This window comes from Anolis carolinensis, chromosome 5 (genome assembly GCF_035594765.1).
Source record: "Anolis carolinensis isolate JA03-04 chromosome 5, rAnoCar3.1.pri, whole genome shotgun sequence".
Lineage (NCBI taxonomy): Eukaryota > Metazoa > Chordata > Lepidosauria > Squamata > Dactyloidae > Anolis > Anolis carolinensis.
The window spans coordinates 85,932,039-85,948,938 of record NC_085845.1 but is presented as its reverse complement, the minus strand read 5'-3'; the positions used below and the strand labels follow the sequence as shown (position 1 = coordinate 85,948,938).

Here is a 16,900-nt window from a genome sequence, read left to right as displayed (position 1 = left end):
CCTTGGATTTGTCAAGCCCCGCACGTCGCATGATGTATTCTGCGTACAAGTTGAATAGGGAGGGTTGCAAGTATGAAGCCCTGCCGTACTACTTTCCCAATCTTGAACCAGTCACTGATCTACCTTGGTTTAAAAGACAGCCTGTTCTAGTTTGTCTTTAGGCAAGCCCCTCATCTGAGTGAGTATTATGAGTAATTGTAATAATATGTTAAAAGCAGAACCCAAACATTTTGTCTGCATTTTGCAGCCATGGAAAAACGGGAAAGACTGAAATTCATCATAGCTCACTCACACAATGGGAACCCATAGATTCCTGGTACATCTGTACTGAATCAACAAACCAAATATGAAACCTGTATCAGCATGCATAGTTCTTGGCCAGCATAAGGTATTTTTTTTATATCATGGCACTAACATCTGTATCATGAAACACAATTTAGAGAACCAAAAAGCTCATTCCACACATCTAGCTAGCTTTTGATTTTCTAGAACATGTGAAAGTGTGAACTATTGCTTTGAAAATAAAGGGATTGCTTTTATTCTGATGAAATAAAACATCAATCTATTATAAAGGATGTGGGAAAAATATTTGCTGATTTTTCCCTGATCAAGAATAGAATCCTTTCTATTATTAGCCTGGCCTGTATTTAGAACTGAGAAAAACAGTAATTCTCTCATCCATTTACTTGCCTAAGGCTTAGCTGTAGTAGCATGTTCAGTCTACGTTTATATATTTTGTGCCATTTGTGACCATACGGTTTGAATCTTTGGTACACTTTGTGACAACCACATCTCTATCCACTTCTTTCTCTAACCATTGAACCAGAAAAGATTCCCAGTTTACAGTGTGCTTTTCTCATCAGTTCCTTGTCCTCGGAGACACTGGACTAAAAACCCCCACTATCAGTCCTCCACTGCCCTCTTACCACAAAAGTGTTAAGAACTGAGTAAAAATGAGTGGTGAGTGAGATCATTTAAATTAAACTTAGAAAAGAAAAAAAGTTGAAGGAGCTAATTAGATCAATAAAAGATATGCCATAGGCTGTTGATGGGGACAACTGTTGAAATAAGGTAAATTATGTTGAACTGGGTCAGTTTATCATAAAAGCTACGGTGTCTTTTTTATTAATTTATTCTGGATCTTATAAATCCTCACATAATTGTCAGCAGTGATTTGCATATAGGCAAATTTCACCCCAAATGGCTATAAGTGAAGCATGGGGGAAAACAGAAAAGGGATGTCCTCGTGCTCACTGCACCTATTGGAAAAAGTTTACTTTGGAAAAGGTACAGGCTCCTTGTATTAGCTCTCTGGAACAACTCAATTCCCCACTCTAGTTGTCATCATGATGGCCTTCTTACAAAATCATACTAGTATCTGCCATGTCTCTGATCACTCTTCATTCTACATCTTATGCTGTGAAGTTAATACTATGTATTTATTCCCTGTTGCAGATAATATAGTTTTCCAGATCTCCCCTCCCCATTTCAACCTTCATAACTTTGTTTTGAGGCAAAGTTGAAGTATTTTGGGCACATCATGAGGAGACAGGAAAGCTTGGAAAAGATCATGATGCTGGGGAAAATGGAAGGAAAAAGGAAGAGAGGCCGACCAAGGGCAAGATGGATGGATAGGATCCTTGAAGTGACTGGCCTGACCTTGAAGGAACTGGGTGCGCGTTATAACGGCCGACAGGCAGCTCTGGCGTGGACTGGTCCATGAGGTCACGAAGAGTCGGAAACGACTATGCGACTGAGCAGCAGCAGCAACTTGTTTCCTGACAGCATTCCTAATTTATTCTTTGAAGATTTCATCATCCGTGCCAATAGTCAGTTGTTTCATATTCTTAGTAGTAGTATTTGGTCCATGCCTAGATTATTTGCTACCCTCACAACTTTGTCCACTCTTAAATACATGTAACTGCTTTATACAAAACCAAACCTACTGTTATCTAGTCTACTGTTGTCTAACTGGCATCAGTTTCTTAAGGTCTTGCACAAAGGTCTCCCACATTATCTCATCCCTTATCTTTTGAATGGAGCATACTAGTGACTCAACCTGTTTGCAGGGAACATATTATACCATTGAGACACAAACTCTCTTGTGCATTCTTTCCCAAACCTTGGTGTAATTGTAACTCTCTGCTGCAAGTTTCTCTTTCTGAATTCCACCTCCATAGATGATCTGAGCTGGACTCCAAAATATCTGGAATACACTAGACTAGAAAGCTGGACTCAAGTTTATTTCCTTAACACTATTTCTTGCAGGACTGTATCTTTCAATCTTGTACAATGTCAATAACATGCAGCAATACCTGTCTACCACCATTCATGTGTTTAACTGTAACAGCTAGCATATGCTATTTCAATTCCCACCTCATATATATTGAAAACTCAATATGAGAATAGAAAAATTAATGACAATGTTATGTTGTGCTTAAATGTCTGGTAGGACTGCAAGAGAATAAAGGGACTCATCTTTTCGTCATAGTCTTATCTTCTAATTCCTTATTCCTATCTACAATCAAGCTGTAAGCACGTGGAACAGCAATTGCTCATATTATTTGCTCCTTATCATCATGTTCCTCTCTTTCTCATTTCCCCACTGTACATTAAAGATTCTAGGCTACAAACTGAAATCTGACAATATTGTCTCATTAATTCTTAAAGTACCAGTGTATATTACCTCTAAAGAAGAAAATGATAATAATAACGATAATATGCTAACAATGTGTTGAATACCATGGAGAACCACAAATTCTGGGCACCACAGTTTAAAAGAAATATTGACAAACTGGAACATATCCAGAGGAGGGCAACTAAAATGATCAAAGATCTGGAGACCATGCCCTATGAGGAGCATTTTAAAGAGCTGGGTATGTTTTGCCTGTAGAAGAGAAGGTTGAGAGGAAACATGATAGCCATGTATAAATATGTGAGGGGAAGTCATAGGGAGGAGGGAGCAAGCTTGTTTTCTGATGCCCTGGAGGCTAGGAACAATGCCTTCAAATTACATAAAAGGAGATTCCACCTGAACAATAGGAAGAACTTCCTGACTGTAAGAGCTGTTCGGCAGTGGAACTCTCTGCCTTGAAGTGTGGTGGAAGCTCCTTCCTTGGAAGCTTTTAAACAGAAGTTAGATGGCCATCTGTTGGGGGTACTTTGATTGTGCTTTTCCTGCATGGCAGGGGATTGGACTAGATGGCCCATGTGGTCTCTTCCAACTCTAAGACTCTATGAAAAGCTGGAAAGACTTACATGTTTGTATCCTATGGACAACAGGAAGAAAAGCAATGAGGTCTTGTGGCACTTTGCAGATTGACAGATTTATTAAGGCATAGCCAAAGAGGATTCTAGTTCACAAAGACTTATGGCATAATAAATGTACTAGTCTTAAAGCACAAGGTTTTGTTTTGGCAGCAACTGACTAACATAGTTACAACTCTGGAAATATTTTCAACAGCAATATGCTGCTATTCTACTAGAAGTACTCAGCGCAATATTCAGCATAATTATAGTATAACATGATCAATAAAACATTCAAACAAAGCTAACAGCTTTGAAAAGCAATTAAGAAAGAAAGGGGATTGTTATTTAAAAGGCAGAAGACACAAATTAATTCTCAAAGGAGACTTTGGTATAAAAAGGTCATAATCAAATACTTTGATAAAGGACACAAAAATGACCAATGAGACACAATGAGCACCAAGGCAGAAAGTACAGAACAATGATAGACAAGATTTTTAACACTTTTGGTCAGTAAGATTAAAAATATGCATTTTAGCTAGAAATATGCACTTTGGCTCCACTAGATTTTTTTTTTTCGTGTCAGGAGCAACTTGAGAAACTGCAAGTTGCTTCTGGTGTGAGAGAATTGGCTGTCTGCAAGGACGTTGCCCAGGGGGCGCCCGGATGTTTTGATGTTTCTATCATCCTTGTGGGAGCTTCTCTCATGTCCTCGCATGGAGCTGGAGCTGATAGAAGGAGCTCATCCACGCTCTCCCCAGGTGGGATTCGAACCTGGCAGCTTTCAGATCAGCAACCCAACCTTCAAGTCACAAGGCTTTAATCCACTACACCACTGGGGGAGTAGATAAACTGTGCAGAAAAGTCTTCTGGATCACCAAAAATGTAAAAATGTTTTTCAAGACAGAAGTAACAAAATGCAGAAGGTAGTAAGTAAACAGGGAAAAATGAGGTAGTTAAAGCAAAAATCAAAAGATGATGCATGTCTTTACATCAGGGCTATGAGCTTTGACCTTGTATACAATCAACCAAAGCCAGGACTGGCCCAATACAGTCAAAGTAGGGAATGATCAGCAGTACAAAAATGCATGAGGTACTTGGCCCTCTCTTCAAGACAACCACTCCCACCATTTTTAGAGGGGAAGATAGTTGGCTTAATAACTGGTCAGCTCAATGATATCCTTGCATGCCAGAGAACAAAATTAGGAAACTTCCCATTTCTATCAGCTGCCCAGTGAATTGTTATACGGTAGTTGTGGAAGAGGGGAAATAAAAGCAAAAACTCATCAAAAATGAACTTGAGAATAGTATTTTAATACTATTATATTGTTTAGTAGTTGACATGCCTGCATAGCAAAGCCATGGCATTCAAAAGGAAATCCATTTACAGAAAGCCAGAACAAGGACAACAGATGGATAGTACTAATAACAGCAAAATACCAAAGTTACAAGAGTTGGGTTAAACTCACCACAGTGGGGAGCTATAACAAGGGCAAGGACAAAAAAGAAGATGAACGAGAATTAAATGAACGAGTATAAAGGATTCCTTTGCAATTTATTATGTCATATTAAGAAACCAAATGATAATGTAGAAGAATGTTGAGGGTCAATCATAATGTGAGCATTCCATGCATTGAACAAGGAAAGGCAGAGATGGGAATCTTGTTAATGCATTATGCAAACATGACTACAATGGGCAATGGCAGCAAAAGAAAGGAGGCTGTGGACACAGCACCCCAGAAGGAAATAAAATATAGGAGAAATGGGCTAATTGGAAGCTGGAGATTTCATCTGCCTTTCCTAACCATCACTGAGTGGCCTGGGAAAAATACAACTACAGCTAGTTCTCAAGTTACAAATATCCAACTTACAAATGACTCAAGAACAGGAGTGAGACAACAGGAAATCTATTCCTTGAAAGGGGAATTCACTCCTGAAAGAGTTATCATGGGGAAAAAGTGCCTCCACTGAAGCTTTCTCACCAATCCTTGTTTCCACAACAATCCACTTTTCAAAATCCTATTCTCACAGGGACAGAAAGTGAGGTGAAATCTTCTAAACAGGGGCACAGACAGCAAAATAAACACCACAGGGATGTTAACCCCTTTCTGTGCTATCCAAAGTTCTCTCTATCTTTCTGGAGTTACACTTTAAAAATGTACCTGTTCCAACTTACATACAAATTAAACTTAAGAACAAACCTACAGAACCGATCTTGTTTGTAACTTGAGGACTGCCTGTACTACTATGGTGCACAAACAGCATTCTAGTCGGGTTCCTCAACAATGTCAGAAACAGTGTCAGAAGCAGCAGTGCAGGGAGTTTGGTCTGAAATGCTAATTATGCTCATCATCAAATGATAGTAACAAAGGAGACAAGTTTACAAAATGACTCCAAGACATATATTTGAGCATGAAAGGCAGGAATGGAAAAACAGGTTTGAGATATGGTAGCAGGGGCTCTAAGAATTAATCAAATTGTCCATAAAGGTACAGAAGGAAAGCAGTGAGAGACTAAGGAATTGGCTTTTAAAAATTCAATATTGGGAAGTGAAGGAATAGCGAAAGGAAGGGAAATCTGACATGCAGAAGATGAACACAGGCTACAAATGTAAAAGCAGTTGGCCAATATACATTTATCTGAGGAAATACCTATTTTCTACTTACTGAGACTGACAAGATAACACAAAATTTTGTTGCAAGAAATCCTTCATTTTCAAGGCTCACAATACATTTTAGCAAAGAAAAAATATACACAAGGTCATGTGTGCATCTGAAAAATGTGGACAGGGAAAATAAATGCTAGTAATGCATATTAACCTACTTTATTCAAAATGTATGTTATAGAACATTTTTCATTTTAAAAATATATACACAAATACACATCCATTTCCACATGGGGGAAAAAATATCAGGCCCAAGGCAGAATCGAGATAAAACAAGAATTTAGATAGAAAAATGAGAAATGCAATAAAAAAGACTTGAAGCTATTTACATCCCAGAAGACAGCGGCACTTTTGTGTAAGCCACTGGATGAAATTGATTCAATTAAGATTAACAAAACCAAAATGTTAAGATGCAGCAGATAGGTCAAGGACAATTATGACTGAAGATATTATTAAATATGGGTGTTTTTTAAAAAAAAGAATGTGTGTTTTCTTTGAAAATGCAAGCCTATGAAACTAATAAAGCTATTTTGTTGTGGGGATCCCTGGAAATCACTACCAGTAGTTGAAAAATGGTGTACAAACACAGTAAAAATAAAAGAACGTTTCTTCCTTCAATGTTTCATCTTCACATCTCAATCTAAAACAGCCTATAGTTTATTAGGAGATGGCTTACAAAATGTCCATTAATACATTATTTAAGAGAATGACTGCTGCACCTTATAAACCAAGTCCCTTTTGCTGCAGCACATTTACGAACGTTAAAGGAATCATGAAGTGTCACATCTATAACCACCTTACCCTTCTATTTGTTAACCCTTTTTCTCTTTGTTGTATTGGCAATCAGGCAATCTTTTACGATACTGCATGCAGAACAAGTTAAACATTTCATAAATTTTCCATATGGGAACACTGGTTTTGGTACAATGTTTGTTAATAGTACAATGATTACAAAGTGATTGCATTCTCTAACCTCGTTTATGTGACTTTCTTGATAATGAAGTACCGTAGTATCTACAATCATGATTGTACTACATATAAAACAAGAGACCTATGATCAAAGACTTTATGATAGCTAGCATTCTCAACTATATTATAGATTCAAGCATATATTCAAAAAGCTATACGTGGTTTGAAGCCTTGGAAAACGTGCATCAAATTAAGTAGAAATGAAGTACAGCACTTCAATCCCAGCGGATCTTGTGAGGCTTCTTCTCTTCTCCTGATCTTTTGCTATTCCTCTCAGGAACAATAGAAGCCTTTCAGCCAGAAGAGCCATTCCTCTTTCCCATGCCACCTCATCCGGGATCAGGAAACCACTTCCTAAAGTCCACTTCCTCTTCCACGCCTCAGACCTGACACATCTTTCAACAGTCCCTTGGTCTTTTGCAACATTCTGCAGCCACTTCCCTGCATTTTGGGCAAACCTTCCATTTGACATTTGCATCAGAATGTGTCTTCCCAAGCCATCAATTGATCAGATCTTGCACAGCAATACGGCCAAAGCCCTGCAGCCCCGCTGAACAAGACGAACTGAGACAAAAATTAATGGGTTGCTGTGAGTTTTCCGGGCTGTATGGCCATGTTCCAGAAGCATTCTCTCTGGGTGCTTTGCCCATATCTATGGCAGGCATTCTCAGAGGTTGTGAGGACCTCACAACCTCTGAGGATGCCTGCCATAGATGCAGGCAAAACGTCAGGAGAGAATGCTTCTGGAACATGGTCATACAGCCCGGAAAACTCACAGCAACCCAGTGATTCTGGCCATGAAAGCCTTCGATAACACAAAAAATAATATTTCCAATTAATGTACTGAGGACTTGTGGTTCTGTAGAAAGTAATCAGAACAATTCGTAGAAAAATTCACATTGCTCTTAAGTGTCACCACTATCTGCATATATAGCCATGTATTAAGGAATATACAAATGTTGTTCCTACAAGAAGAGGAAGCTTTGAAGAGATGTTGGAATATATACAAATTGAGACTGCATCTAAGCGCACAGAGTGTGTCAGAGGGATAAACAGGAGGAGAATAATGATCAGGCTTTCAGCAATTAGTAGAGAGCAATAGTAGACCTGGAATTACGTACAATTCAACGATGGAACAGCCTTGGACTATTGCCATTGAATTTTGGACTATATTGGCATTGAATTTTGCCAGACTGTGAGCCACCCTGAGTCCCTTCGGGTGAGAAGGGCGGGATAGAAATGATGGAAATAAATAAAATAAATTGGACTATGATTTTTGGATGATGTGATTGTAATACTGAATATAAATGTTTTTTAATAATGTCATTGTTTAATATGTATTCGTTTAAAAAAAATAATTGATTTTGAGTCATTGTTTGTATGTTTTCAAGGCATCTAATGGTTGCCATACGTAAGCCGCCTTGAGTCCCCTTCGGGGTGGAAATAAATAGTAAATAAATAAATAGTGAATTGGGAAGCTGCTGTGGCAGGAAGACTCTCATTCCCAATCCAAGCAGGCTGAGCGGCGAAGAGCTGCAGAGACAAGAGATCACACACATCCTCCCTAGATACCTGGTAACAAAACCCGAAAGAAGAAATCCCATTCTTAAGGCAGAGGAGTGCATTTTTTAAAAATGACTTTTGGAGGAGGGGGGAACGAAAAACCAATAAAGAGCCATGATATCTTTCGCACAAGGCTTCCTAGCAAAGGCACACACCCACAGAAAAGGGCTGCGAGGAAAGGGAAGAGGATGCAGGCGGCAGCCTTTCCTTTCAGAGATGGAGAAGAGGGAAAGAAAGGGGAGGGGGGAAGGGAGGCACCCAGGAAGGGCCTTCTCCACAGAAAGCAGTATAGTCCAGGCATGGGCAAACTTGGGCCCTCCCTCCAGGTGTTTTGGACTTCAACTCCCGCCATTCCTCACAGCCTCAGGCCCCTTCCTTTTCCCCCTCAGCCGCTTAAGCGGCTGAGGGGGAAAAGGAAAGGGCCTGAGGCTGTGAGGAATGGCGGGAGTTGAAGTCCAAAACACCTGGAGAGAGGGCCCAAGTTTGCCCATGCCTTGTATAGTCTCTTTCCCAACCCAGTCCTTGTCCTCCTTCCCCTCACAGCAGACGAGAGGGTTACCATGAAGTCGGTGGCGAAGTTGTCCTCCCCATTGTGGTCGGTGTCCTTCATGGCCCGGACGCGCTGGATGAATTTCCTCAGGATCTCCTCTTGCTCCATCCTCCCTTCCTCCCGCCTGGCCTCTCTGGGGCGGAAGAGACCCAGCCTCAGGCGCCGCCGACGCGCAAACCGGCTTCTCCTTCTCCTCCTCGCCACCGCCCTGGCCTCCTCCTCCTCCTCCTCTCCCCTCCCTCAGCACCACTTCCCGGCCTCCATCCCCTCCCTGCTCCCTCACGCAGCCGCAGCCGGGAAGGCGAAGCGACACGGCTGTTTCCTCAGCTCCCCCTTTTCCTCTCCGCCACACACACACACACAGAGTCACACACGCCTTTTCCTCCCGCGCAGGCGCAGAAGCTGTCCACACACTCCCGCCTCTTTCCTCCCTGTGGAGCAACCACGCCCCAGCGTCCTACCCGGCGATTGGATCCCCCCGCCCCGAAAGCCGCTGCCATTGGCCCAACGGCTTCCCCGTCCCGCCCTCCTCCTCTTCCTTTCCTACCTCTGGAGAAACTTCCTTCTTTTTCCCCACCCCTAAATTGTTCCCCCTTTGAAGCTCTTTTACTTCTATTTTACTGCATTTTTTGTCCACCAGCCCTGTTCTGAAATTCTATTGCCCAGTTCCTTTCCCCCTGACTTTTAGTACCCATTACTGCTCAGACTACTGGCTGTTGATGATGCAGTTTTTATGTTATTGTCTTCTTGCAATGTCATTGATTTTTTTGAGATATATTTTGATCTACAGTATGTTTGGTTTTAATCTTTGTTGGATCTTATCCATTACTGCTCAGACTACTGGCTGTTGATGATGCAGTTTTTATGTTATTGTCTTCTTGCAATGTCATTGATTTTTTTGAGATATGTTTTGATCTACAGTATGTTTGGTTTTAAACTTTGTTGGATCTTATCCATTACTGCTCAGACTACTGGCTGTTGATGATGCTGTTTTTATGTATTGTCTTCTTGCATTGTCATTGATTTTATTGAGATATGTTTTGATCTACAGTATGTTTGGTTTTAATCTTTGTTGGATCTTATCCATTACTGCTCAGACTACTGGCTGTTGATGATGCTGTTTTTATGAATGGTCTTCTTGCATTGTCATTGATTTTATTGAGATACGTATGTTTTGATCTACAGTATGTTTAGTTTTAATCTTTGTTGGAGCTTATCCATTACTGCTCAGACTACTGGCTGTTGATGATGCTGTTTTTATGTTACAGTAGTCTCACTTATCCAACGTTCTGGATTATCCAACGCATTTTTGTAGTCAATGTTTTCAATGCATTGTGATATTATGGTGCTAAATTCGTAAATACAGTAATTACTACATAGCATTACTGCGTATAGAACTACTTTTTCTGCCAAATTTGTTGTCTAACATGATGTTTTGGTGCTTCATTTGTAAAATCATAACCTAATTTGATGTTTAATAGGCTTTTCCTTAATGCCTCCTTATTATCCAACATATTCGCTTATCCAACATTCTGCCGGGCCGTTTATGTTGGATAAGTGAGACTCTACTGTATGTTTTGATCTACGGTATGTTTGGTTTTAATCTTTGTTGGAGCTTATCCATTACTGCTCAGACTACTGGCTGTTGATGATGCTGTTTTTATGTTACAGTAGTCTCACTTATCCAACGTTCTGGATTATCCAACGCATTTTTGTAGTCAATGTTTTCAATGCATTGTGATATTATGGTACTAAATTCGTAAATACAGTAATTGCTACATAGCATTACTGCGTATAGAACTACTTTTTCTGCCAAATTTGTTGTCTAACATGATGTTTTGGTGCTTCATTTGTAAAATCATAACCTGTTTTGATGTTTAATAGGCTTTTTCTTAATCTCTCCTTATTATTCAACATATTTACTTATTCAACATTCTGCCGGCTCGTTTATGTTGGACAAGTGAGACTCTGTATTGTCTTCTTAAATTCCATCCACAGAATTGCCTCCCAACTTGCAGTTATACTGGGCATGTGCTACGGAATGCAACCCTGCTGACCTTTTGTACCAGGCAGTTTATAAGTTTGAAACATAAAGTTTATTTGTCTCTTGCTCTTCAGGAAGCAGGCAACTGAGGCCAAATACAATAAGCAATTTTAGTAAGTAAGTACACGGCATCTGTACTAATCTATACTAATAAAGGGAACATGGGGGTCACTGTTCTGTCAAAGTCTAGAAACATACACATATTACTTGCGAATAAAACTTGGTTCACACCAGTATAGTTACCCAATGATGACTTGGCTAGGTTTCCATATTAGAGATACAATATTAGGGGTAACATTTTAATATCTCCTTCCATTATTTCACATTCTTTTGGCAGCATAGAGAAATCAGGCATTACTTTTACAAATGTGAACCAAACTTTTATTGTTTGTTTGTTTGTTTGTTTGTTTACTTTTATCCCGCCTTTCTCCCACAAATGGGACTCAAGGCAGCACACATAAGACTACAAACAAGTACATAATACAAAATCTTTTATCACATTGAATTCCTTATATTTTTCTTTCTTTCTTGTGAATGCCACGACTATTCTTCATACTGTCAATGCAACAGTTTGATTGTGATTTGTAACTGCTTATCTGAAAATTATATTCATTTATTGTACATACGAATGTTTAATGATATTTAATACCTTGTTATTATTCCATTAGTGGTGTTGAGACTGACCCCACTACTGTGGAAACCAGAAGAGCTGAATGCTAAGGACTACACCTGCCATGCCAGTCCAAATTATAACTTGGGTGATTCAACCAAGATTGTGAAGATATTGTAGCAAGCAATGGACTCTTTTGACAGTGCTACTACTGAACATACTAGAAAAAAGAGGAATGACATTGAGGTTCCTGTGGATCATGTTTACTTTCCATGATTTATGGTGTGGGGAGCCTATAGTGGAAGGAATGGTATATAGACTGAAAACTACAGTAACAGGACATCCAGCAGATGGGAGAAATTCTTTGCCATGAAGAATCCCTTAAAGTGCTGTAAAAGATGTATTGAAGAGGTGGAGGGAATCAAAATTTTGCATGCCAAAAGGAAGTTTTTCTATGCCTAGTTTTTAAAGTAAATAAAAGTGCTAGCTTACCTGCTTACAGCTGGAGACATGTGTTTAATCCCTTATACAATATTAGCTGTGCCCAGCTGTGGCTTATTGGGATCCTTTGTTGACTAAGTGGAATAGTAGTGAATAGCCTTGCAGCCTCAAAGCCTGGCTGTTTTCTTCTTATGGGAATCCTTGTTTGGTGAGCTGGAATACAATGGAATAGGTGTGCTGCTTGAAGGGCTGGGTAGCTGCGTTCTAGGGGAATGGTTTTTTGGGCTGCTAGAACTGCAATGAATGGCTTCACTACTTCAAACCTGGCTGCTTGCTACCTAGGAGAATCTTTGGTTGGTCAGCTTCAATAGTACAGAGTAGTATCGCTGCTTCAAAGCCTGGCCATCTTCTACCAAGGTTAATCCTTTGTTGGTCTGGTTGAATTGCACTGAATAGCCTTGCAACTTCAATGCCTGGCTGTGTTATACCTAGGGGAATCCTTGTTTGGCGAGCTGAAGTAGCACTCTCAATCAAAGAGCTGCTTTGAAGCTTGGCTACTTCCTTTGTAGGGGAGCTTGAATTGCACTGAATAGTCTTGCAGCTTAAAAGCCTGGCCGCTTTCTACATAGGGCATCCTTGCTAGGCCAGATTGAATGGGACGGAGTAGCCTCGTGGCTTCAAAGCCTGGGGTTTTCTATCTAGGGGAAATTTTGGTTGTCCAGGTTGAATAGCAGTGACTAGTCTTGCTGCTTGCATGCCTGGCCGTTTTCTACCTTGTGAAATCCTTCGTTGGCCAGGTTGCATAACAATGAATAGTCTCGGTGCAGTAAGTATGAATGCTCCAATTAGTCACCCTTGATTAGCATTTAATGGCCTTACAGCTTCAAAGCCTGGCTGCTTCCTCCTGGGGGAATTCTTTGTTGAAAGGTGTTAGCTGGCTCTGGTTGTTTCCTTTCTGGAATGTCCCAGTTTTCATAGTGTTGCTCTTTATTTACTGTTTATTTAATTGATTTTTTTAAATTGGTGCAGTCTGATGATGTGGGAGAGGTTCTCCAGTACCTCTCAGCAGCTTTCGATACCATCAGCCATGGCATCCTCCTAGACCGCCACTCAGCAGTGGGATTAGGGAGTATTATTTTGCAGTAGCTCCACTCATTCCTGGAGGGTCGGGTTAAGAAGGTGGTGCTGGGGGACTCCTGCATGAGCCCATGGCCTTCATCCTGCGCTTTTGAAATACATCAGAATGGCCCCCTCCCTACTAACTTTCAAGCATCAGATAAAAACTTTTATCTGGAATCAGGTCTTTAATGAAGATTAATACAAGAGCAATAGGCACCATAGTAACATCTGGACAAGTGGCAATGGGAAGGATAATGGCTTTGATTTATGTTTATTTAGTTTTTATCTATTTATCTATTTATTTGTTTTATTTAGTTTTTATCTATACCTAAAGTGCTGGTTGTATTTGAATTTGTAATGCCTTTTATTACGGTTTAATTATCTTATTACAGTAGAGTCTCACTTATCCAACACTCGCTTATCCAACGTTCTGGATTATCCAACATATTTTTGTAGTCAATGTTTTCAATACATCATGATATTTTGGTGCTAAATTCGTAAATACAGTAATTACTACATAGCATTACTGCATATTGAACTACTTTTTCTGTCAAATTTGTTGTCTAACATGATGTTTTGGTGCTTAATTTGTAAAATCATAACCTAACTTGATGTTTAATAGGCTTTTCCTTAATTTCTCCTTATTATCCAACATATTCGCTTATCCAACGTTCTGCCGGCCCGTTTACGTTGGATAAGCGAGACTCTACTGTATGTTTTAATTGTTATTATTGACTATGTCTATCTCCTTTTTGTCGTAATGTATCTATATGTTTTATACCTTGTTGTTAGCCACTTTGAATCCCTGATGGGAGAGAAAAGAGGGATACACATGAATAAATAATAAATAATAGTAATCATCATCATCTCATATGAAAACTTCACAGTACAAAAATCTGGTCAACAGTTTGTCAGCATTTAGTTAAGGAATAAATGATAGTGGATCACAGGAAGTTCTTAACATTGAAATATTTTATATCAGCCATATTAGTCACACTCAATACAAGTAAATGTTTATCCAGATTTCTTTTTTTTAATTTTTAATGAAAACATTTAACAAAAGTGTGAAACATATATACAACTACTTATGGGGGAGTGACAAGTGTCCAAGGGGGGGGGACACAAAACAAACAAACAAAAAATAATAATTTAAAAAAAGAAGAGAGAGAACACACCAAAAATTACACATACATACTCAATATAATTACATAAAATTAATTTACTTCTTTTGTGTGATGCTTTGTGTATTATCCTTTTAGTGCACTTATATCTCTTGTCTTGTTTATCTTTTAATATTATTTCTTCTCCATTTTATTACTTGATCTGAGACAATCCATAGGTCATTATACTATCATTTTGCAATTTTCATTTTTTAAGTAGTTTTTAATTAATTCCCAATCTGTTTGTTTCCTTGGCTTGCCTTGGGTGTTTGATAATAAATATGTTAATTTATCCATGTTCATAATTTCTATGATTTTGTTGAACCATAGTCTTATATCCGGCCTGTTTTTTGCCTCCAACCTTGGCATAAGTCATTCTTGCTGCTGTAACTAAGTAGTTAAACAGATTTCTTTATCTAAAGACAATACCTGAGCTGCACTACAATATCTATTTGAGAAGTGGAAGGAAATATACCCCAAAGAACCTGAGCAACATGTTGTTGATGCAAAATTGTTTTGAATATAAACAGGAAATGGAACCAGGATGCAAAGCTACTCTGTCCAGAAATTCAATAAAAAAATAAACAGGATGACTCAAAAGTTGAAAAATATTACTTCTCTGTGGAAAGTAAAAAAAAAAAATTAGCATCTTTTTGTTTTGACATTTAAGATGCCAAAACAATTAAAAGACATATGACTGCTGGATCAAACTAAATCCATTTAGAGCAGGAAGATACAATTAAACATGTTAGGGAGGAATGGAACACATGACTTCCTTGCATGAAACAGAGAGCAACATGGGGATGTGGTTTATGCCATCCAACCATTATAGTAACAGAGGACCAAGAATCTACATATCTAGCTATATGGTGCTTAACCTGGCGATTTATGTTCATGATCAGGAGCAATTTAATTGGTCAGATGGCATCTGACTGATATAATTAACAACTGTTGGTTTATCATAATTTTATAGTGTAATATCATCAGTGAACATTGGAATATTTAGATGTTTAAATAGGAATGGAAGTTAAAATGTTGGTCTGAAGTTTTCCCCCTGTGAGAAAACATTTTAATTAGAGCTGGAAAGGTCAGAAAAGTTATTATGAATATGTGCGTTTCTCAGACTAATTCAAAGGCTGTACTCACCAAGAGTTATGTACACCACTGGGAATCTAGAATTTGTAAATTGACAAATTATTTATTTGCTATACTTCTGTCCTGCTCTCTCTCACCCCAAGTGGGGGGACTCAGAGCAGCTTACAAACTGGCCAAATTCAATGCCACAATATACATACACAAAGCAATATATGATACCATTAACTAAAATCAGCAGACATATAAATACATATTAAATCATTAAAATATAATGCATATACACATCATAAAAACATTTTGATCATTGCACCAACCTGAATATATCATTTAGCTGCTACATTTATGTTGTGATATGATGTTATATACTTGTAAGATGCTATACAGTAATTCTATCGCTCGCCAAACGCCTGCCCACACAACCAGGTATTAACTTTTTTCCTGAACACCAAGAGGGAGGGGGTCGACCTGATCTCTCTGAGGAGAAAGTTCCACAGCCAAGGGGCCACCACCGAGAAGGTCCTGTATCTTGTCCCCAACAATTGCACCTGCGAAGGCGTCGGGACCAAGAGCAGGACCTCCTCAGGAGATCTTAACACTTGAATTGGTTCATAAAGGGAGATAAGTTCAGACAGATAAGCTGGGCCAGAACCGATTACCATTTTATAGGCTAAAGCCAGCACTTTGAATTGTGCTCAGTAGCAGCCAGTGGAGATGACATAACAGGGGGATTATGTGCTCCCTGTACACTGCTCAGTGAGGAACCTGACTACTGCCTGAATAGTCTTCAAAGGCAACCCCAGATAGTGTAGTCTATTCACAATGTGACGAGAGTGTGGACCACTGTGGCCAAGTCTGGCTTCTCAAGGTACAGCTGCAGCTGGTGCACAAGTTTTAATTGTGCAAAAACTCCACTGGCCACTGGCAAGACCTGAGTTTCCAGGCTCAGTGAGGAGTCCAGGAGAACTCCCAACCTGTGACTTCAGGGGGAGTGTAACCCCATCCAGCACAAGCTGTTCGGCCTTATGACTGACCAGGAGTACCTCTGTCGCACCATGGGGGACAGTACTGAGCCTTGCAGGACCCCACAGGACAATGGCTTTGAGGCCGAGCAGGTGTCCCCCAACGATATCTTTTGGGAGCAACCTTCCAGGAAGGACCGGAGCCACTGCAGTACAGTGCCCCTGAGTCCCATTCCCACAAGACACTCCAGAAGGATACCGTGGTCTACGGTATTAAAAGCCACTGAAAGGTCCAAGAGAACCAATAGGCACACACTCTCCCATCTAGTTCTCTGCATAGATCATCCACTAAGGAGATCAAGGCTATTTCAGTTCCATGGCTCGGTCTAAAGCCAGATTGCGACAGATCCAGATAATCAGTTTCTTCCAAGAACACCTGGAGTTGCGAGGCAGTTTGGAAGAATTCATTTTTGAAGCAC

General features: G+C 39.6%; 1 protein-coding gene and 1 long non-coding RNA gene across 2 annotated transcripts in view; one reads left to right on the top strand and one right to left on the bottom strand.

Moving 5' to 3' along the window:
• ptpn12 (protein tyrosine phosphatase non-receptor type 12) overlaps positions 1 to 9,384 on the bottom strand; it is a 79,754-nt gene extending 70,370 nt beyond the window's left edge. The window contains exon 1 of the mRNA XM_003221488.4: positions 9,003 to 9,384. Within this exon, the coding sequence (XP_003221536.1) occupies positions 9,003 to 9,101 (99 nt within the window). The 5' untranslated portion in view covers positions 9,102 to 9,384. The remainder of the gene's footprint in view (positions 1 to 9,002) is intronic.
• Positions 9,385 to 9,476: 92 nt separating this feature from the next.
• On the top strand, positions 9,477 to 14,659 carry LOC134299738 (uncharacterized). Its single transcript, XR_010006982.1, has 2 exons — positions 9,477 to 11,154; positions 11,706 to 14,659. It is a non-coding gene; the product is annotated as an uncharacterized LOC134299738 (long non-coding RNA).
• The last annotated feature ends 2,241 nt before the right edge of the window (positions 14,660 to 16,900 follow it).